General features: G+C 31.5%; 1 protein-coding gene across 7 annotated transcripts in view; it reads left to right on the top strand.

The window, feature by feature from the left end:
* The window catches only part of LOC126744524 (tyrosine-protein phosphatase Lar), a 1889525-nt gene that overhangs the window by 1084072 nt on the left and 782517 nt on the right, over window positions 1-22936 (top strand). For all 7 annotated transcript variants that reach the window (XM_050451972.1, XM_050451980.1, XM_050451999.1 and 4 more), the window contains one exon: window positions 20932-21021. In XM_050451972.1, coding sequence (XP_050307929.1) covers window positions 20949-21021 — 73 coding nt within the window. In that variant the 5' untranslated portion in view covers window positions 20932-20948. The remainder of the gene's footprint in view (window positions 1-20931; window positions 21022-22936) is intronic.

Consider the following 22936-nt stretch of genomic DNA (forward strand, 5'->3'; position numbering starts at 1 on the left):
AAGAGGCTTTATCGGTCCACAAAACATATCGTAAAAAATTTGGTTGTGCAATGATGTGATCCAGAAGCCATCGACAAAATTGAACTCTAGGATGATAATCGGCTGCAGTCATACCTTGAACTTTCTGGAAGTGGTAAGGATGGAGTTGTCGCTCGTGTAGTACCCGCCAGACAGAAGCGTTACTCGTATTCATATTCTTAGCGACGTCACATGTGCTATTTGATGGTTCATCGGCAACTCGCTGAAGCACCTCTTCTTAAAATTCGACCGTTCTTACGGTTCGAGCAATACTAGTATCAGCATCTTGGTCTTAAACATGCCTGTCTCAGCGAGCCGCCGATGAACCGCAATAAACTCTTTGTATCCAGGATGCTGTCGTTCGGGATAACGTTCATGATACAACCGCGATGCTGCTCGTGTATTGCAGTTTGTTGCTCCGTATGTCAAATGCATATCCGCCAATTCTTGATTGGTAAAGTTTTCCATTAGCAATAAATGTTTAAAAATTCTAAGCTATAAAATTTTTAAACATGACATTGAGAATTGACATTGATAAGCGTTGATTTTAAACAATTGTTGTTTTGGTATCATTTACCAAAGGTAAAAATAAATGCAGCAGATCCTATTTAGGTAATTAATATTTTTTATAAATTTTAACGCTTCTTAGGGCTATAGGGGCGTAGTGACGCATTTCCGGACATGGGTTTCTTTACTCAAATGGATTCTTCTGTTGCACTGAACAACCCCCAGAAGTTTGATCCCATAGTTCTAAAACACCCTGTATATACTTTTCTTCATTTTAGCTGCAATTCCAAGCTGATTTTTTTTAAATAAAAATAATGCTTTACAAACCTTCATTGTCTTATGAAACTACTATTATAAGACATTCAAGTATTGAGTTGCGTCTTTGAGAAGTAAATGGTTATTTTTCAGAAGATATGACTTAAACGAGATTTTTCTTAAATCTTCAATAGTAAGAAAATTATATACCAAAGTGAAACAGTGTACAAATACAAATAAATAATGAGTATTGTCTCTTCTTCCCTCTGCCCTAAATTCCTCAGATAGTACAATTACAAAGCCAAATACTAAAATAAAGTTTCATATTCTGAACTAGGTGTAAGATATGTGAAGTCGATTTAACTTGGTGTCCTATATGAGCAGTCTATAATACACCGCTTGCAGTTAAGGAAATTAAGTTTTGACGACCTGTTAAGGAGTTCTCCGAGCTCAGAGAGAGAAACCGGGATGTCACCAGGAGTCGAGGAATTATTGGGATAATTAGTTTCTCGTTTTGCCCTAATCACGGCAGTTTATGATGCGGGATAGTTTCGCTCGAATATTGTTAATTTTGATGAGATAGTAACAAGAGAAGGGTATTTATGCTGATGCAGGTGCGGTTTGTTGAATTAAAGCAAACAGTTTATTGATCCGAGGAGTGATTGCTACTTTAGCAGCTTGGAAAAGATAAAATTGTTTATCTTTGCATGGTTTAAATAAAGCGAAGTAAGAGAACTAAGTAGCTTAGAAATATATAGAAAAATAGTTACTTATTAAAAAAATCACAGCAGAAATTAATATTACTAAAAAGGCATTAAGCTAAAAAAGCAAAATAGATTAAAATAATAAACATATATTTTTTTAATTATCTCTTGCTCAGCAAGTGTTTTAAATTCTACCAGTAAAGATTTTAAAAATAAGTTATTTTCTCTTCGGCTTGAAAATACAACAGATATTACTTCAATGATTTTAAAAGTGCAACGCGAAATGAATTTTTTTTTGTTAACGACTGTCAATGTAAAAATAATAAAACCGGTACCTTAGCAGTTATCAAAATGTTTTTTTATTAGGAAATTTAAAAATGTAAACCCTAAAAAGTAATACAAAACTGGTGCTAAAGACTATTTAATCATAAACTAATAAACTAGCCTAATTTATCTTTCTCTTTCTTTTAGCGTCCTGGAATTAATTATTCCTTAATTAATAATCGTCCCTGTAATTATTTATTTTGGCAGTAATTTTTCCATTTAATTAGTAAATAAATAGGTTTGTCATCTAATAAACGATAACATAATAGTAATAACATGGATTTTGATACTCAGTACTTAATTTATTTGTTGATTTGCAGGCACTATGCTAGGTCATATATTCAACAATTCTTACTAAGGTAAATTGGAAATCCTACAGATCCTCTGCACTTATTTATTAACCATAATTCAGTTTTTATAATTCCCGAGATGTTTCGGACACAGCGGTGTCTATAATCAGGGCATTGAAAGCTTAAAATTGGTATGAGTTATCGGTACCAGAGCTTAAGTCAATGTTAAGAAACCCTTTATTTATTACTATTTCTTTTTATTAATAAAAGATAAGATGTTTTGGCAAGGTAGGATTTTCATTTTACCTTAATATTCGTCTGGGCTGCAAGTATGGACTATTTTGTCTCAATTAGTACTGAGATTATAGAAAACAGCATAAAATGTGATTAAATAATGACGGAAGTGCAGTTAGTTATTAGGTAAAATAAGTTATGATACTCACGAAATATTAAAATTTCAAAAGAGTCAAACCCACGTTAATTATACAAGTTTTCTTTTGCTTCAAAATTTCGATTGCTACAATCATAGCCCTATTTAGTAATAAATTAAAGAATTTGATGGGAGTACCTTGGATCATATTAGATACCAATAATAGATTGGTATTAAATTAATTCTTGAATGTGTGGTATATTCTTGTAAACTCAAAATTTGCCATCATTTTGTTTCACATAGAGCACATACACACATTTATCGCTGCCTTTTACCTCGTAAGCTACAAAAGTCTTTTTTACCTTTGCTGCATGCCTCCAAGCAATAATTGTACAGGGTGGCCAAATAAGAATGCGAGGTACTGTATCTGGGAAACTATTCATCGTAGAAGCTTGCGATAAAAAAATGTATTACTAAAATGGCCAAGAGAATGACCTGGAAAATATTTTCAAGTTTCTAAAATGGCCGCTAGGGGGCGCAACTGCAATCTTGAATCTAGAAAACTGATGTTTCTGTAAATTTTGCTGAATTAACCTAACAAAAAAATAGCTGATTATTAAAGTAGATACTAATCCGAACCTTTTTTAATTGAATAGTTTTGCTGTATCTCTAAAAATAAAGTGGTGGGGGGTGTTCAAAAGTTGGCTTAAAACACACCCTGTATACTAAAAACGCCTTAGCCGATTTTATCAAACTTGGGCTAGTTGAAATATCTATAATAATCTTAATATCTTCATCCTAACCTAAAATTTAGGCCAAAGAAAATTTTATATGGAAATCCCTTAATATTTATAAAAACTACAAAATAATTTATTTCGAATTTCTTTTATAATGTAAGTTGTGGCCCTATAAAAGACCGATTTTAAAAAGAAAGGGTTTTAATGCCCCCGTAAATGCTCGAAATGCTGACTATCACGCTCTATGCATTGCTGAAGCCTCTCATGGGTAGATAGAACTGCAGCTTCAATTTCGGCTCTCGGTATGGTATGTATTGCGTTACGAATGTGGTTTTTCATATCTTCTCTAGTCGTAGGTTGAGTCTGAAATACAATGTCCTTTAACCGCCCCCATAAATATAAATCAAGACAGGTTAAGTCTGGGGATCGCGGAGGCCATGGAAACAGGCTTCCTCTTCCAATCCACCGCTGTTGAAAAATGTTATTAATATGCTCTCGCACATTCCTAGCAAAATGTGCTGGACAACCATCCAACTGCAAAAACAAATTTTGCCGGACTTCCAGTGACACATCTTCCAGCAACAACGGTAATTGATTTACCAAAAAGTCGAAAAAAACATTGCCATTTAGAGATTGCTCAAAAAAATATGGTCCAATAATGTTGCCTCCAAGTATACCACACCACACATTTAAACTCCAGCGCCCTTGGTGCTGAACTTCACGCAACCAATGCGGATTTTCTGCAGACCAATAATGCATGTTATGCAGGTTGACTCTACCGTCACTATTAAATGTGGCTTCATCGGTCCAAAGAATTTTAAATAAAAAATCTCTGTCCTCGGGTATCATGCCTAATATCCAATGGCAATAGTCCAACCTACGGTCAAAGTCTGCTTCTTCCAATGCCTGATGTAAATTAACATGATATGGGTGCATTCTATAAATATATTTAAAAAAAAGCTGAACTTAAATAAATCCATACATGGCGATGGCTATTAGAATTTACCTATTGTCCTTCAAAATATTTTGAATCGTTGTTCTTGATATGCCTAATTCAAGGGATAATGCTCTTGTGCTAACATGAGGATTTCCTTCAATATATCCCAGTACGCTGTTAATATTGTCCACATTTCTTCTAATTCTTGGCCGTTGAAACCTAGGCCGAAAACTACCATTGGCTCGTAAGTCCGCCACTAATCGGGGAAAAAATCTAATATCGCAAGGACTTCGATTTGGATATCAAGCAGCATAAACTCTTTTTGCTACTGCAGCATTTTGAAGACATTCAAAATAAACCGCAAGCATATCAACAGCTTCATCATTCGTAAAGCGCATTTTGCAAAAACAAAAAATGCTCAAGTAACGTAAAACTTTTGACAACTTACTATTGACAATTTGAGGAATGTCATCTTACATCTCCTTATTTTTAAGAACTAAGTCTTTCTATAGAGGATTAATATGTTTATCCCAGTGAAACATTGGATTGTGAGACACAGCCCCAAAAAGCTCACAACTGATGCATTTTTTTCATTTGGAGGTCTCCCAAAAAGCTTAAAAAAATGCTTGGTCTTAAGCCGCTGCCACACGATGTGTCAAATACCTTCCAACGTTGGACGCACACTGCACAGCGATTTATCGCATCGTGTGGCCGTGCGCTGGTGACAAACATGTGTCCAACGTTGGTCACACGCAACGTTCGGGCCGAAGTCGGTAAATTTGTCCCGTTTCAAAGGCTGCTTCCAACCTTCGACACACGACTTGCCATATGGCCACACAAGATGTTTAGTTATCTACTGATTTTCGCACCAGGTCAGTGTTGTGCAGTTTTCAAGAAGTATTATTATTTGTTTGATTGTTTTATTTGAGCGAATAAAATAAAAAGGTAAGTAGTGTAGGTTTATAATAATTGCAGTGAACTAGTATTTATTTAAATTTTCCTTTTTGCTTTTAAAATGAAAAATTAGAGTTTATATACATAATACATATAGATTTTTAGTATGTATAACTATATATATATTTAAATAATATAAAAAAAAAAAAAAGTAGGTAAGAAAAACAATTATTTTGAGTACTTAGTATGTTATACAGTGCATCCCAAAAGTAATGTCTAAATTCATTTAAAATTCAGGGGTGTGTTCGCAAAAAAAAACGCTCGAACAGTTGCGCATTTTTTCCAATAAAAAAAATTATACAGGGTATGCCATGTAGGCGGGGCTAATACCAAATTTCTTATTTTAAATGCGACATCCTATATATTTTTTACGATTTATAATCCCTATTAAATTCTGAGAAATTTGATATACGAGCCCTAACAACTATATATTGGGACAAACTAAAATACACATGTAATTTTTTAATATTCTTCTATTTTTTAAACTTTTTTTTTAATGTAATATTGTTTAAACAGTTAATTAATAACAAAATCGATTCATTAGAAACGCAAAAGCACAAAAAATCTATTCTAACACACCAAATTATTTAAGAAATTCTAATATTGGGTGGCAACTAAATAATGGGACAGTATCAAGTCACGAGATAAAAATGATACCAGATAAGACAAGTTGGCTGCAAAAACAATTAATAAACAATGTTGCCAGGAGCGAGAAACACTTGTTTATTTGTTTATTTTGAAATTGCTTCGCTGTCAGTTTGGGTACCTCAAACACTTCTTTATTAATTAAAATGGTGCGTGGTATCTCGACAAATTCAAAAATTCGCGAGTTGGTGGTTAAAAATTATTTTCGAAACAAAAGAATACGTGAAGTGGCGGATGAACTAAATACTCCTAAAAGTACTGTGTTTAATATAATAAAGCATTATGAGGAAACTGGAGGAATTTTACATAAGAAAAGGAATAGCCCAGGTTGCCCAAAATTAGTTTCTGATAGGGATAAAAGAATGCTTGTTAAATTATGCAAAAAAGGTCGAAGAAATACGGTACGGCAGGTAACGGCAGAATGGAATCATGAAACTGGGCATAATTTGTCAAGATAATGTTGTCGCAAGTGGATTCATAAATGCGGTTTGAAGTTTTATAAGGTTATTGCAGATCTTACTTTAAACAACAAACTTTTTTAATACATTTTTTCTTACAGGCAAAGGAAAAACCGCTTTTAACAAAAGAAAGCCAAGCTGATATGGGCAAAATCTAAATTGTCCTGGTCAGTAGAAGATTAGTCCCGCGTAATTTTTAGCGATGAATCAAAATTCGACGTATGTGTGGGTGATTACCGAAAACGTGTGATTCGCACAAAAGATGAGGCTTTCCATAAGGACTATTTAAAAGGCACCGTAAAGTTTCCTAAAGGAATATTAATTTGGGGTTGCATGACACTTGGAGGATTAAGGCGTTTTGAGTTTATAGAGGGCACCGTAAATGCTGCAAAATATCAACAAATTCTACAAAATAGCCTACTTCCAAGTATCGCGAAATTAACAGTTAATGAAAATTACATATTTCAGCAGGATAGGGCTGCATGTCATACACCCAAAACTACAAAAAAGTGGTTTGGGGACCACCACATAAACTGCCTTTCTTGGCCTTTTAACAGCCCAGACCTTAATGTCATTGAAACAGTATGACATAAAATGAAACAGACATTAAGGAACAACCCTCAAAGAACATTGCCAGGCCAAAATAGAGCAGATTTGGAATGAATTTACCCCCGAACAGTGTAAGGCCTTAGTCCAATCAATGCCTAAAAGAATTTAAGCAGTTATACAATCTAAGAGCGACATTACTCCATTTTAAAAATTGAAGTTCGCGTTTGTCCCATTATTTAGTTGCCACCCAATATTAGCATTTTTTAAATAATTTGGTGTGTTAGAATAGATATTTTGTGTTTTTGCGTTCCTAATGAATCGGTTTTGTTATTAATTAACTGTTTAAATAATATTACATTAAAAAAAGCAAGTTTAGAAAATAGAAGTATATTAAAAATTAAATTACATGTGTATTTTAGTTTGTCCCAATATATAGTTGTTAGGGCTCGTATTACCCCATTTTTTTTCTTTGATACTTTTGGAGATATTGACAAGTTAAAACTTGCCATTTCGGTACTTTGGCTGTAAAATCCAAACGGTTTTAACAGGATTTAAAAGTTACATCCTCAGATTAAATATTTGGTAATTAGGCCAGGTGAACTAATTTAAAAAAGGAAAAGGTTGATGGGTATATTCCGCAAGATTGTAGCCAGGGAGACGCCTGTTTTAATTTTTATAGTATTAATTATTAATAAATTTAATAACATAAAAGTTAATTTAAAATATCCTGTTCCTTTTTATTCCATTCCTTTTAATTTAAAGAGTAATCAATTTAAATAAAAAAACCTTACAGGGCAAACATCCATCACCTCCTAGTACGCCTTTTTTGTTTTTTCTGTTGCAATAATTTTGCACAACATAAAACTACCGTGGAAGCAGCAACGACTGCAGTTGTTACATCTTTGTTATCCATTTTAAAAATTTTCATGTAAAAAAGTACAATTAAACAGCACTGCACTGACGGCGATACATTTGATACAATGTTGGTTCCAATCTTGAAAAGGACGTTACCTATCGTGTAGCAGACACATTTGCCAAATGCTTTGAGTGCAAAAAATTGTATCGAACGTTGGATCCAACGTTGGGTCCAATGGTTGGACGCATCGTGTGGCGCCGGCTTTAGAAGCAGACTGAACGAGCAAAAGCAAGCTTTAGTCCCCTTTTGTAACTCAATTAATTCATTTAATGATTTTTTATACGAATATACAACATAAAACGCAATCCTGTCATCAGCGAAAAGGGTAAATAATAGAAAAGTTTTCTTCTATAGAAGCTCACTTATGTATATCAAAAAGAGAAACTTATGATACTTCTTTGTTTACTTTTTCGCTGATGTCTGTGATCTGCACTGAAGGTAAGACTCAAGGGCCTTGCTTAGATAACACAGCAAAACTGAGTTTTATTGTTTCTTATAAAATGTCTCTATTACATCCGATACAAGATGTCGGATGCTCTGGACAGTACTGTTTCATCCGAAACTAATACTAAAAAAAGGCTGTTTAAATAAACTAAACAATTTTAAGGCTGATGCCCCTTTTAGCTATTTTAAATATTTTAGGTGATAGTGGTATTAATTATTAGATTGTAATTTTCAGGCAATGAGTGGTCGCCTTTTTTACAAATTGATACCACAGTATTATATTCATTTTGGTTATTTTCAGAACTTCAGGGAAAGTATTTTATTACTAACAAAGATCTATTATGTAAAGCAAAATAATAGACGAAGGGTACTGTTTACTTCACAATCTTTACTTCAAAAATCCCATCATTATTTAAAATGTTCTGTTACCCGCGTTTAAACCTAGATGTCTCTATTCGTACTAGTATTAAATATCTGTGTATATTATAGTACCCATATGGAATTTATTGTTTGTAAATACGGTGTGATAACATGTTTTTAAATTAATATATTGCAATATTATGTGTGTGCAATTTTTTAACCTTTTATGGACATTTTGTGGTAATATCATGTAAGTTTTAGTTAAATATGTTTTTAACCAATTTATTAGCTTGATAACACTCTTTTATATTTTACTTACATAGGTTTTCCCTTGACAATAGTTTAACAACCGAAACGCGTCGGGATTGTTGAAATAAAGATTGTGAAGTAAACAGGAGCCTTCGTTTATTATTTTGCTTTGCATAATAGTACTTTACCCTGGAGAAATTTATGATAATCTTAAAGATCTATTACTTAAGTTAAGGGAACTGTTCAATTGATATGCATCACGGCTCTGTTTATTTTATCATAAGTTATTTGGAAAAACGGAATTAAAAATGAGGAATCTGCACTTTCCCTAATATACCTAAATTATAATTATTTAAGATTGGTATACGTTATACGCTATACTCGAGGAAAACATAAGGCTTATTTGGTCTAATTGAAATATCTTTATGATTTATTATATGATATGATTTATTAATTTTTTTTTTATTGTTTTATTATTAATAAAAAAAATGGCTTGACAAGAAATATATGCTTAACAAATTCACTCATTGATTAGGACTATATTTTTTCTCTAGGAGCTTGATAAAGAAAGGAAAAAATTTACCTTAGAATGTAATGCAATAAAAAAAATATTTCAATAATAAAAAATCAAAATAAAAAAATATTTTAATATTAAATATTTCAATATATGTTGCACAAAATCGGTGGATATGCAATTTTTTTTGTTGGTCATGCAATGCGAGATGCAACCTTTTAGGTGAAAAAAACTGTAATATTTGCTTTTTAAAATTAATATAATAATTCTGACTTTAACTGCATCAACTATAAAAACCCCTTAAAGTGTCTCTAGAAATAACACGGTCCTCCCATCGCGTAATTCTCAACTAAGGGTATGACTTTAATAATGCAAAATCCATTTTTAGCCGAAAACAAGGATTTTCATGAGTTTTTCTTCTCCTGCTGTTAGACCAGAATATTCAACTTCCAGAGATATTCCTCGAAAACGAGGTTGGATAAATAATAGACGATCCAGTTTTGCTCTTGAGTGCTTCCCCCGTAAAATTAAAAATGCATTGAATTTTTTCTAGGTGGCATCTTGCACCCTTCCTGATTATTTTGTTTTTGTGGGTATTTTCTTTAAAAGAAATATTATTCGACAAAAGTAAGCAATCATTTTGAACTGCGGTATTAGATTCTTTACAAAGAAATCCTTTGCAGGCAAGAATATATGTGCACCTGTGCAATTTCTACTCATCAATCCTTTGAAAATCAACCTCGCATCGCTTCGTATTTTCTCGTTTAAAACCAACCAATAAAATACTGCCCCTTTGAACCACAGATACACGAAGTATCCCTAATGAAAATTTTATTCTTTGCAATAAAACTAACGAGGGATGAATGGAATATCTTCGGCGGTAACCGCGGGCGCTTTAAGGTCATTAGGTCGAATTTATTTTGAATTTTAACCATTTTGCCTGTTTGTTAGTCTGCCCTATCCAATAATATCGAAAACGTACGATTTTGGCTTGGAATAGGGTTGTACGTCTAGAATAAAAATTTAAACTTTTTAAATTACAGATGCAATTAAATAAATAGTTTAAAACTTATAATATTTTTTTGTATCAATAGATAGGGTTAAGTTAGTCCGATTAAGTCGGCACTAGTGCTATTTTTAATAATATTTAAAACATAAGGTCGTTTAAATTTGTTAATTAGAAGGATTTTTCTATTGATTAAAAGGGTGAAAATTGAAAAAAATTACATATTTTTGAGAAAATGTGATGAATATACTTCTAAAAGAAATAATTTTTTAAAAAAATTCACTAATAACTAATATATACTAATAGTTATAGCGATGTTAACAATTTACCTTACTTAGGAAGGCTGGCTTTGAAATATAAAAATAACATCAAGTAAACTTACCTAATATACAATAAATGATCATATCGCCATCTTTTTCAATACATTTCTGAGCACACTTAAACACGCATTTTGTAGCTTTTAAAATCTTTCATCTATTAATCCACTTATTTGCCTAATGTGTGTTTGAAGTTCATCAACGGTTTTGTATTTTTGGTATACACTTAATTTTTTATGTAACCCGAAAAATAAATATCAAGAAGGGTTAGGCCTGGTGACCTATCTGGCCAACGAGTCAAGTCACGTGTCGCAATCCCTTTAGATATTACGAAGTCAACATATACAGGGTGGTCCATTTAACTTGACACATCGCATTATCTCGAAAACTAAACATATGTATCCAGAAAATGTTTCATGCGAAGTTTGAATGGTTTCCAGGGGGCCATCAAATGACGTCATTGGTTTGACCTTGAGTGGATGTCTTCAAGGTCAAATGAAGGTCAACTTCACTTTTTTTGCATAAAAACCTCTTTTTTTTAATAGTAATTGATTAAATGTTAAAAAATAAGTAAGTTTCATTTGACACTCTTTTACATGCGACCTCTCCTTTTCAAGATATTAATTCTTGATTCTTTTACGAATTTTTTCCTTGACAATGACATTTACCCTCGTAGGTAGTATCTGATGATCTATCAAAAGGATTAAAAATATCTTATGATAGATATCGATATGATATGATATCGAAAACTTGAAAATAAAACGTACAAAGTTCAAATAAAAAAAATTGAAACAAAAAAAGTCAGAAAATTATTAAGTGTTGACCTTCCACTTCTATACATTTTTCGACTCGCTTTCTAAACGATCGATGAAGAGAGTGCAGTATCTGTGGAGTTATCTGTCCGCAAACCTCCGTGATTTTCGGGAGTCGTTGGTGGATCGCGATATACGATCTCCTTCAAATAACCCCATAGAAAAAAACCTAAGGGCGTCAAATCAGGTGACCGTGGCGGCCAGTGGACTGCTTCACCACGACCTATCCAACGTCCATTGAAGTCACGATCCAACACTTGGAGCGCAATTCAACTGCCAAAGAATGCATGTTATGACGATTAACTACACCATAGTTTGTAAATGAAGCTTCATCGGTGAATAAGTCGCGCAGAAAAAAATTGTTAATTTCATGCAACTGATTTTGAGCCCATTCACAAAACAACACTCGATTTTGGAAATCATTCCCGTGAAGCTCTTGATGTAACGACAAGTGATACGCATGAAACTTGTGGCGTTTCAAAATTCTCAGGACACTTGTTTTGGAGATTCCAGAAGCAGAAGAAATTGATCGTGAGCTGACTCCAGGATTATGGGCAACTGCAGCTAAGACGGCAATTTCATTATTTTGACTGGTAATGCTTCTCTTTCATGATCGATTTATCGTTCTCACACTTCCATCTTCTATAAAGTGGTTCACTACACGATAAAATGAGGCTTGCAATTGAAGTCGCCGTTGAGGATGTCGCATGGTATACAGTTCAATGACTCTATTAATATTCCGTTCAGATTCACCATAGATAAGGACCATTTCAACTTTTTTATTTATTGTTAGGCATTCCATAGTCACTCAACAAAATAGTCAAACACTTGATAACTGAACCAATACTGTTAAGTTAAAATAATCTCTCATTTACTTTATTCATCAGTATTTATTTACAATCGCCTGAAATACCTGGGATAAACACGTGAGATCTGTTCACTATAGAAAATTTTCGCATCATAACAACTTGCATTGATCATTGATCAACAATGCCTTGTCACAACAATATTGAAGAATTGCTGAACCAAAGCTATTCCTATTTTTAATGTCATTGTCAATGAAAAAATTCTTAAAAGAATCAAGAACTAATATCTTGAAGAGGAAAGGTCGCATGAAAAAAGTGTCAGATGAAAGTAACTTATTTTTTAACGCCTAATCAAATACTATTAAAAAATATAGAGGTTTCTATGCAAAAAAGTGAAGTTGACCTTCATTTGACATTGAAGACGTCCACTCAAGGTCAAACTAATGATATTATGGCCCCCTGGAAACCATTCGAACTTCACATGAAGCAGCAGCAATAGGAATTATAAAACACCCTGTAACATGAAAACGATTCACTTTTCAAGATTCCTGTATATGAAGTTTTTGTCTTATTTTTAGACAAAGATGCGGCTTCTAAAATATTGCGATGTATTTCGGGACACCCTGTATAATAGTATGTCCATAGTTTCTATAGAGTTATGAATTGGTTATATTATAATTACGGAGTTTGTTTATGTCCTTTGTTTGTCCTTGATCACATTGATATCTGTTAAGATTAAAAAGTATATTTTGTACAAATTGTGGTAAATAATAATGTATTTGATTGTTTATTTAGTGGAGTATATCGGAAAGATTTTAATATTTTAATTTAAAAATTAAAAGAAAATTGATCGGTATTAAGAGCACTAAAAAAAATAACTATAACTAGTTTCACAAAAATCGAAACATTTTGTTTTATATACTACAGGGTGTCCTATTTTGGGTAATTTTGTGGTAAGTACTTTTGTTAATATCTATGTTATTTTTAACGTTAACCTAATGTGATTTTCGTGACAATGTGCTACTTTACTGGTAAAGCTAAAGATGCCGTTAACAAAATTTTCAGGTTTCTTAGTTTTGAATATACAGGATATTTTTAAAAAATTTGCATTTTGGGACCTTCCTCATATCTTCGTTATCTTTCAACAAATCAAAAAGATAAAATATATATCTTCTAGATTTTTTTTCGTAGAATATAGTAGTTTATATTCCTTTTATTAAATGTTAAAATGTTTATGTAATATTTAATGTTTAAAAAACTATTTTTGAAGTATAAACCAAATTAATTTTTTTAATGTAAGATTCTGTAAGCTTTTAGTCTAAAAAAATTACCTTTGCCGTTTCAAAAATATATAATAGTATGCACTTTTTCTCAAAAATACGCAAATAAATGCAACTATTAAAATTTAAATACAAGGTTTAATAGTAGGCCATAAAAAACAATTATATACAATATATATCATAACAATGTTATACAATTATACCAGGTGGTGCGTCGCCGAGCGGAACATAGGAAATCCCATGTAAATTTTAAGGGGGTCAATTATTGGCTTCCCTGTACATTTTACAGAAAAAATGTAACATAACTTTTTAAAGAAACAAATCTGGCAAACCCTCGTGCAAAGTTTCAAAAAATTTTAATAAGCGAATCTTGAATTATTCAATTAAATGTAACCGCAAAATTACCAAATTTTCGGTTCAGGTAAAACCAGACACCAGCCACGAGCAAACAATTTGTTATAAGGTTTTGTCAAATCTGACGTACAGCCGAATACAAGAAATGTTTCTTTTTTACGGAATGGTCTTGGTGGGGAAATAAACTGAAAACATTTCAGATACTGCTCTAAAACTGTTTCCCGCATAATGCCACTTAATTATGGCTATTTTTTCGTCGATTGAATTATTCATACTTGTTTTCAAATATCGACTGTCACTGATTTATTGACACTTTTCCTCACGTCAATGACAATATTCATTTTACTGGTGCCCGTTTGGTTTTACCTGAACCGAAAATTTACTAATTTTGCAATTACATTTAATTGAATAATTCAAGATTCGCTTATTAAAATTTTTTGAAACTTTGCACAAGGGTTTTCCAGATTAGTCTCTTCAAAAAGTTATCTTACATTTTTCTTGTAAAATGTACAGGGAAGCCAATAATTGACCCCCTTAAAATTTACATGGGATTTTCTCTGTTCCGCTTGGCGACGCACCACCCGGTATATTATAACAACATACTATTACATATAACTAACGAACAATTGGTAACCTAGCAAATAGGTATTTTTTATAAACGCACTTTTCAAACATTTAAGTTTTTTTATAACAATAGTTTTAGAGCATAAGGTGTTAATATAACAAACAAAAAATAATTTTATTATAAAAAAGAAAAAAAATAATTTTTAGAGGTGATGTTAAAAATCACGGAGATTTTCCCTAATGCTATATTGGCATACATTGGTCTTCTTTGCACATTTTGAAAGGCTAAATGTTTGGGAGCCTAGAGTGATGACTTGGTGCACCATCGTGCTGAAGGTTAACAGCATTACATTGAGCTAATGGAATATTTTCGAGTTGTTGTGGAAAAACTTTCTCAATGATTTCTAGTCTCCTTCAAAAATCCTATAAAGTATTTGCCTGCCAAACTAAAACATGGCAGTCTAACCTTGAAGCGTCCTTCTGTTCTCAAACAAATAATGCAGACTTTCCGCTTGCCTTTTACCACTGGCAAAACAGTTTCATATATGTAGTTGCACTATATGAATATAAATATGGATGATACCTCTTATACTTTTTCAAGATCCAATAAGAGCCAGTTCTTGACACGCCAATTTTCTTTTAAATTTTTCTACATGAGAATGAAGATGTTTCTATACAGGTTGTTCGAAAAATAGACGGAGATATTTCAATGGGTGATTCCTTGTAAAAAAATATGAGAAAAAGTTTTTATAAACATGGGTCCGGAAATGCACAGCCTGTGTCTGTATGATAAATTTTTTTTTTAATATTATTTTTTATTATTATTAATTATTTTTCTAGGAGAACTGACACTTGTCAATATCAAGCCTCCATGCAGAAATGTTTTTTCCCGTGATTTTTTTACCAAAAATTAAAAAACCAATTTTGTCCAGTGACATGCAATAAAACGGTATTTATTTTTATTGTCGAAAACGAAGTGAGATACGAAAAAAATACAAGAGGTGAAAAAGTTTTATTTTTAAATGCCTAATTAAACAACAAATATTAAAGTTAAAAAAAGGCAGTGGCGTACATTTTTTGGCAATAATATTTGCTAAGATGTTCCCCGGGACGCCACTAAACCTTATAATTTAAATCTAATTAGGGCTAAATTAGCCTCTTAATAGAACAAGTAATACTGCTAAATTTCAAAAAAATCGAGTACATATTTTTTTTATATTAATAAAAAAATTTATCACCCTTTATCTTGAAAACTATGCATTTCCGGACCCATGTTTATAGAAATTTTTTCTCATATTTTTTTACAAGGCGTCACTCATTGAAATATCTCCGTCTATTTTTCGAACACTCTGTATAGAAACACCTTCATTCTCATGTAGAAAAATTTAGAAGAAAATTGGCGTGCCAAGAACTGGCTCTTATTGGATCTTGAAAAAGTATAAGTATCATCCATATTTATATTCATATAGTGGAATTATATGAAACTGTTTTGCCAGTGGTTATACCCATTAAAATATCCATTATACCCATTAAAATATTTCCATCTATTTTTCGAACACCGTGTATATGCCAAAACCCTTATCTCTTTTTTTTCCCTGTTTTCTTTGCTTGTATGTTTTAGGATACGGGTGAGCAAATGATTTGAGCTTAACTAAATTTGCTTTTAAACGAGAAATTATCTTATCAAAACGGCTCGCTTTTTTCTAGTTATCTGACAAGTACAAACTTATAACGATATTAGCGATTTTCATAGCCATAATAGCTTGCTTAAAATTATATTTTAAAATACACTTTTTACACTTTAAAATTATATTTCCACTTCAAAATTTTCAATACTCTATATAAAATATACTAGCGTTTGTTACTTTTTGTCTCATAGTCATAGAAAAAATGATTCTTTTTAATTTTAAAATGGGTTGCCATAAATGCGTTGAAAGATTTAATTTTTAATCAAGTAATCACCAAAAAGAAGTTTTCGCTTTTTTTAACACGTTTTCCTTTACACGCCTATTTCAAATGTCCAAACTATCAATTTTGGACATTTGAAATTGTTTTACTGAAATGAAATTTGTTTACCTATATTTTTTTAAATAACACATTTTTTTCCCAATAATTAAATATGATTATTTTCTAAATCGGCTGATAAATAAGTCCATAAGAAGAAGAAAAAGAAAAAAACAAAATCACATAAATAAACGTATTTAATTCTTAAAAATACCATAGGAGCCGCATTTCGACGCATTCTTCAATTGACATAATATATGACATCTTATCAAGCGCAATTGTTATTTGTTAATTAAATAAATTTGCCTTAATTTTTTTTTAAAGAATTTTAGTGTTTACTAATATTTTAAATGCTTACTAATGAAAAAAAGTTGATATCCCGTACGTTATATTCCTGCGCATACCTACTTTCATTAGACGAGAAAGTGGTCATTTCTTCTGATATTTTTTCTTTTTATTTACCGTGTGTGTGTTAAGGTCTATGTAAGTTGAAAAAATAATAAGCAGGCATGTCACTACAAAGCCTTCTCTTTGATTGATTAAATCAAAGCCATATGTGCTATTTTTAATGAATTTATTGAATTCGTTAATTTTTTAACTTATTTATTAATTAATTTAAAAATTATTATATAAAATTGTTGGAAAATAATCTTCATTTCAAAAGTGTTCATTTCATAATCAAAAATTAAAAGTTTTAACGCGTACATGGCACCCTGATTTAAAATTTAGAAAAATAATTTTTTTTATGAGTCTGAAACAAAAAGTAACAAATGCAGCATCATTTTTAGAATATGATTTTCTATCATAATACATAATAATATACCAATTTTCCTATTTAAAATAAAAAAGTTAGTGTCACTTTCTGGTAATAAGTGATGGAAAACACATGTCAGAATAAGTCAAAAGATGCTCTTACCTTGCTCTGTACCTTAAAAACTAAGAGGGCTAAGATTATTTTATTAACGGCATCTTTAGGATCATAAAAAAGTGGCACATTATCGCGAAAACCGAATCCTGTTCACACTAAAAAATTACGGAGATGCCCTACAAAAGTACCCAAAATGGGACAGCCTGTACAGGCTCCCTTTATTAATCTTAGTCATTTGTCCTTAGGTCTGAATTTTTCGGTAAAAAAAAATTAAAAATTATACTGATGTCTACCTCGAATATTATGGACTTTTCTAAATGAGAGCCTCTAAATTATTTTGGTAAGCACAGCCCCTATATTTCTATATTTTATGTACTTCTTCAACGACGTTAAGTTAAGAAAAGTAGTAAAGAAAAAAAGGGTACTTACTTCCAATCACTATTTTTGTCACAGTTTAATCGTCCCTACGTCCTGTAATCACAAAGAGCGTCACGACACAAAAAAAAATATCCAGCAAGAGAGGTATTCGCACGCAAAATACCACGCGAACTGTCTCTATCCATTCATTAACAAGACAAAAATAGTGAACCAAAGAGCGCGCCAAACCAAGCTAGCGGCAAAAGTCAGCTAACAGGAGAGCGTCCGCGATCTGGCGTCCGGTATTTGCGACGCGCAGCGCCGCCGAAGACCCAAAACCGTCGGCGTCGAGACGCCGCTTCGACGAAGGGATAGTAGTAGTGGCCATGTTATGCTTGACGTGGGACTCAAGCGTCGCGTCGGACTTTCGCGATCACTAACACTCACGAGTTCTCGTCTCACTCATTACGCACGTGTGGGGTGTGAGTAAAATAAGAATAAGTCGGTGTAAAAAGTTGGATTTGTGCTGAGGAAATGTGGCTTTGTTGGTGTGTTTGTTTTGTGCCAGTGACTTTTTAAGAACCAAGTGATTGTCACTAGACTCCTTAAGTGGTAGAATATAGAGTATAAATGTAGCACGTTAAGATTTTAATTTGGTAGAGACTGCATATTATGTATCCACACTAATAATACAGTTCACTAGATTAATATGGAAGTAATAATACATGCATAATTTAAATGGATACTATTTTGAGAGGATGACTTAAATATCAGATACTTAAAATTTGTTTTTACAAAAAATCACTATTTTTAAATCACTGCAACATAAGACAAAATACAACAAAAAAAAAATAAATAAAAAATTTTTTTATAAAGGTAAATCTAATTTATTTTTTTGTAGTGGTACACATCAGGAATTTAATAATAATTAATTATTGGTTTTATAAATTATTAATTGGCCATGCATATTTTTCAAGAAGCTACAGATTTTCTGACAAAAATAGAGGTTACTTTATCAGAGTGTCTCATGAATAATGGCAAATGATTAATTAACAGATTCCTTAAAAAAATTAGTTACACTTAAGTTTTCCCAGTCTGAAAGTTAAGTGATAAATTTTTTTGAATTTTGCCCATAAATTTAATGAAATTTGGGTAATAAGTTTTTTATATGAAAATCTTTTCTCCTTTTTTCCAAATTCAAATTTAAATAAAACATTCGACAAATAACTGACAGATCTTTAACTTATTATTAAAAAAATATTTAAATGCATAAAATAAGTAAATTTGACAATTTTAAATTATAAACATAGATTTAAATATAATTTAAAATCTAAAACAAGGATAAGAAGGATCTGCATAATATATAAACTAAAAAGCTACGTGATAAAATTGATCTAATACTGGCTGAATTATAAAATCTGTAAATCCCAAAGCCATGTAAAAACGTCTAAATTTATATATGTTGGAAGTGTCCAGGTAGGGCATATTTAGTAACATTAGAGAAGTAGTTCAAATTGGAAACATGAGTACAAATCTGGAACAATTGCTAGATATAATGATTTTGTGTTTTTTTATTTAATAATATACTTAATAATAAACTTAATTATTTTCAAATAAGAGTGGTCAAAGTATTTTATAAGTTCTTTAAATTTATTTATGTATGATCTTAACTTATTTATGTCATACGTATGTAACGTGATGACTTAATTTTAAATTTAGATCTAGAATTACAATAAATGAGTCAGCGTAACGCCCAAAGGGCATAAAGAATGTTTTGTCAGAATTCGTAGTTTCTGTGTGGAGAAAGTTTCCGATTGTTATACCACTTAAAAATAATAACCAAGTTGGTCTCACATTCCTTTTTTAAAGCTTTCCGGAACGTACTCTTGTAGATTATACAAGAATCATCTGCAAAATATGTAATTTCACCAACAAATTACACATCATCAACTTAATACCACTCTTATATAGAATGTCTAATAAGATAGTATGATCAGCCGTGTCGAATGCTTTGGCCAAATCTAAAAATACACAAAGAATCAAAATTTCTTAAAGTATCTCAGAATAACTGTGATACAAATTTCAAAAGTTTATGTTGAATCTGTTTGCACCGTTTTAAGGCATGCATGAAATAATGAAGTCTGTGAAACTAAGGATAAGTTAATCTGATCAAATAAAGTACAAGTAAACTCAATATACCTAACTAAAATATATTTTACTATAATTTTTTGAAAATGGAAATTGAAATTTATATCCATTTAAGTTATGCATACAATTTTTAGAAATAACTACAGAATATTAGCTACAATTATGTGTAAAAAATTTTGCAATCAACTAAATATAAAAAGTCTCATGTCAGTATCTAGAAAATGTTTGAAGCTGTATATTTTTTGATACTCAGAATTGACAGTATATAGGACAAAAAACCCTTAACACTAAAATACATGTCCATTTAAATTATGCATCAAAGTCAATTAAACAAAACAGGCACGTTTATGTTAGTTAGCAGAAAATGTTAAAAAAAAATATAACAGATCCTGTATGTAGGAAGCTATAGTGATGATCTTGGTATCCTGTTAAAACATAATTCACATTCTTCAATACATCCTTCAAATATTATAAATTGGGTAATAAATCCAATACAAGGCATTTTATCTCCTAAAAGCTCTTAGGGTCTTAAATAAAGTATTTTTTTCAATGTTTTTATGCTAGTTTTTTAGAAATATGAACCTGTATATTATAGTTGACAAATGTTATATTTAGTAAACTGAAATATTTGGTATTTTTATTCAGTTGCTCCTGCTTTTTTACCTAAATTTGCTGAAAACAAGAGCAATTGATTCACATAGTGACATAACAAATTTAGTAAAATGTGATTTATCACAATAATTCAATAATTTTTTATAATTTTTTAGGTACTTATCTGAACAGAGAAAATGTTAACTACATACCTATAAAATTAGCCAACTTAAATATAAATGGAGAACTCGTTAATTTCGTGTAACTTTTTGTTTAATTCGTCTACGCAAAATTATCATGAAATTTTATATAAATAATATATCAAACCATAGAAAAAAGAACACTATATCCTGTTAGCTAAATTATAATTGTGCTATAGACAACATTCATCTTCCTGTGATTCTCTACTCGTTGTAGTAACTAAACTAAACTATAGTGATAAGTAGCAAACTTACGTGATTCTGTGATATAAATAATAAAATAAAGATAATTCTTTGGAACTGCTATTATATTAAATCGTTCCTTCCACCACCGCCGCTGCCAGAGTTGGTTCTTTTATGGTAAAAAATATTTTTTTTCTTTTTAATCTCCAGGTAGGCCAGATTCGACAATGGTGAAATATCCGGCCGGTCATTTTTTGACCTTTCTGGTTCTGCTGGTGTTGGGACAGGTGTGCAGCAATGGTAAGTGTCAGTTTTATTTTTCTTTGTGGTAAAGGATGCTTTGGTGAAATCGGCCTCTGGATTAGGAGTGGAACATTAACATATAATCAATTCATTTTTTAATTAAACTCGTAGGGTGATTGATGTACATTTGAGCTATATGGATGAGCATAAGTTACTAATAAGTAACGAGGTAATAATAAGTCTATAAGATATTTTCAGTATTGGGACGTTGTCGCTTTTATTAAAAAAGTAGTACCAATATTTTTTCCTAAATAGAATATGTTGTATATTAGAATTTTTCTAATTCTCTAATAAATTTTTACTAGTTTTGCAATATGGCGTTCTATATCTATCTGCAGGTGTTTTTTAGAAATAATTTGATTATATGACTTAATAATATTATTTTATGAAAACGCAAATGAAATAAATGCCTATCGCAGGGTAAATAATGCTCAATATAAACTTTAATCGTAAGTTGTCGTATCCAAAGTAATTAGAATATTTTTTGAAAATTGTTCAAATACACACCCCACAAAAATTATCGCATCACTTATTATTTCTTAAATATTTTGTTTGCCTGTTTTTTAAGATTTTATTGATATTGATAATTAATCACCAAATAATACGACTTTTGCAACATTTATTTTAAATCAATTCAATCTACAGAGGACAAACATTTTCATTTACCAAAACATACAAAATCAAAACAATTCTACATAACATGTATACAAAAAAAAAAAGAACTTTGCATTTAAGCCAATGAATTTCTAATAGCGTGTGTTACCGCCCCTGGCTCTAATTACAGCTTCCATTTTTCTTCGAAGGCTTCTAAACAGGTTCTGGAGGTATTCTTGCGACACGTTTGCCCAGAAGTCAAAAAGAACATTTTGAAGATCATCTAGTGTTCTTATTGGTGCTGGATGTTGCTGAATTTGCCATCCTAGATGGTCCTAGTCATGTTCTATCGGATTAAGATCCGGGCTGCGTGCAGGCCAATTTAGCGTGGGTATCTCGACCTCTTCTAAGTATTGCCGAACAACTCTAGCAGCGTGTGGACGAGCATTTTCATGCCTTAGCACAGAATTATCACCGATATATGGCATATAGGGCACTACATGGGGTTCTAGGATATCGGTTATGTACCTGTCAGCATTTAGTCTTCCATCATTCACTGGTACTGGCGACCCTCAAAAGAAATTCCTCCCCAAACCATGATAGAGCCACCACCAAAGCTTTCAGTTTGACAAAAATTAACCTGATCGTGCCGTTCATCATGTCGCCGATATACTGGTACACGCCTATCTGATAAATATAGATAAAATCTTGATTCATCCGTGAATAAAATATTGGACCAATCTTGAATATTCCAATTTGCGTGTTCTCTAGCAAATTGCAATCTATGCTACTCGATGTTTTCTGGTAGACGTGTAAAATACTAGTGATGCGATAATTTTTGTGGGGTGTGTATTACGTGGTACAGGCAGCTTTTACATAATAAATATTAGTAAATTAATGTATTTAAATTATACCCAGTTATCACTAAAATAATGACAGACGCAGATAGTAACATGAAATTATTCTTTATCGAAAAACAGGTCAAAGATGATTAAATATTTTTTCGACAAACTATAGAAAGAGGAAAACTATATGCAAAATATGTACATAACAACATTTTTTTGGTGACAAACGGGTGCACATTCTAACAAACACTTACATAGTAATTCAAAATATATTGGAAAATTATCTTAAATAACAAAACAATCGACATCATCTCAGATTTTTTTAACTCTGAAACTGTTTCCTCTAGTTCTTTATAGGAAAAACTAGAATAAGAATAGTTAGATCGGGTGATCTCGCAGGCCAGTGACATAATCCCAGACGAAAAAGACATTGATCACAAAATATTCAATTTTTTTTATTTTTAAACGGGGTA

Source organism: Anthonomus grandis, chromosome 1, assembly GCF_022605725.1.
Source record: "Anthonomus grandis grandis chromosome 1, icAntGran1.3, whole genome shotgun sequence".
NCBI classification, from domain to species: Eukaryota; Metazoa; Arthropoda; class Insecta; order Coleoptera; family Curculionidae; genus Anthonomus; species Anthonomus grandis.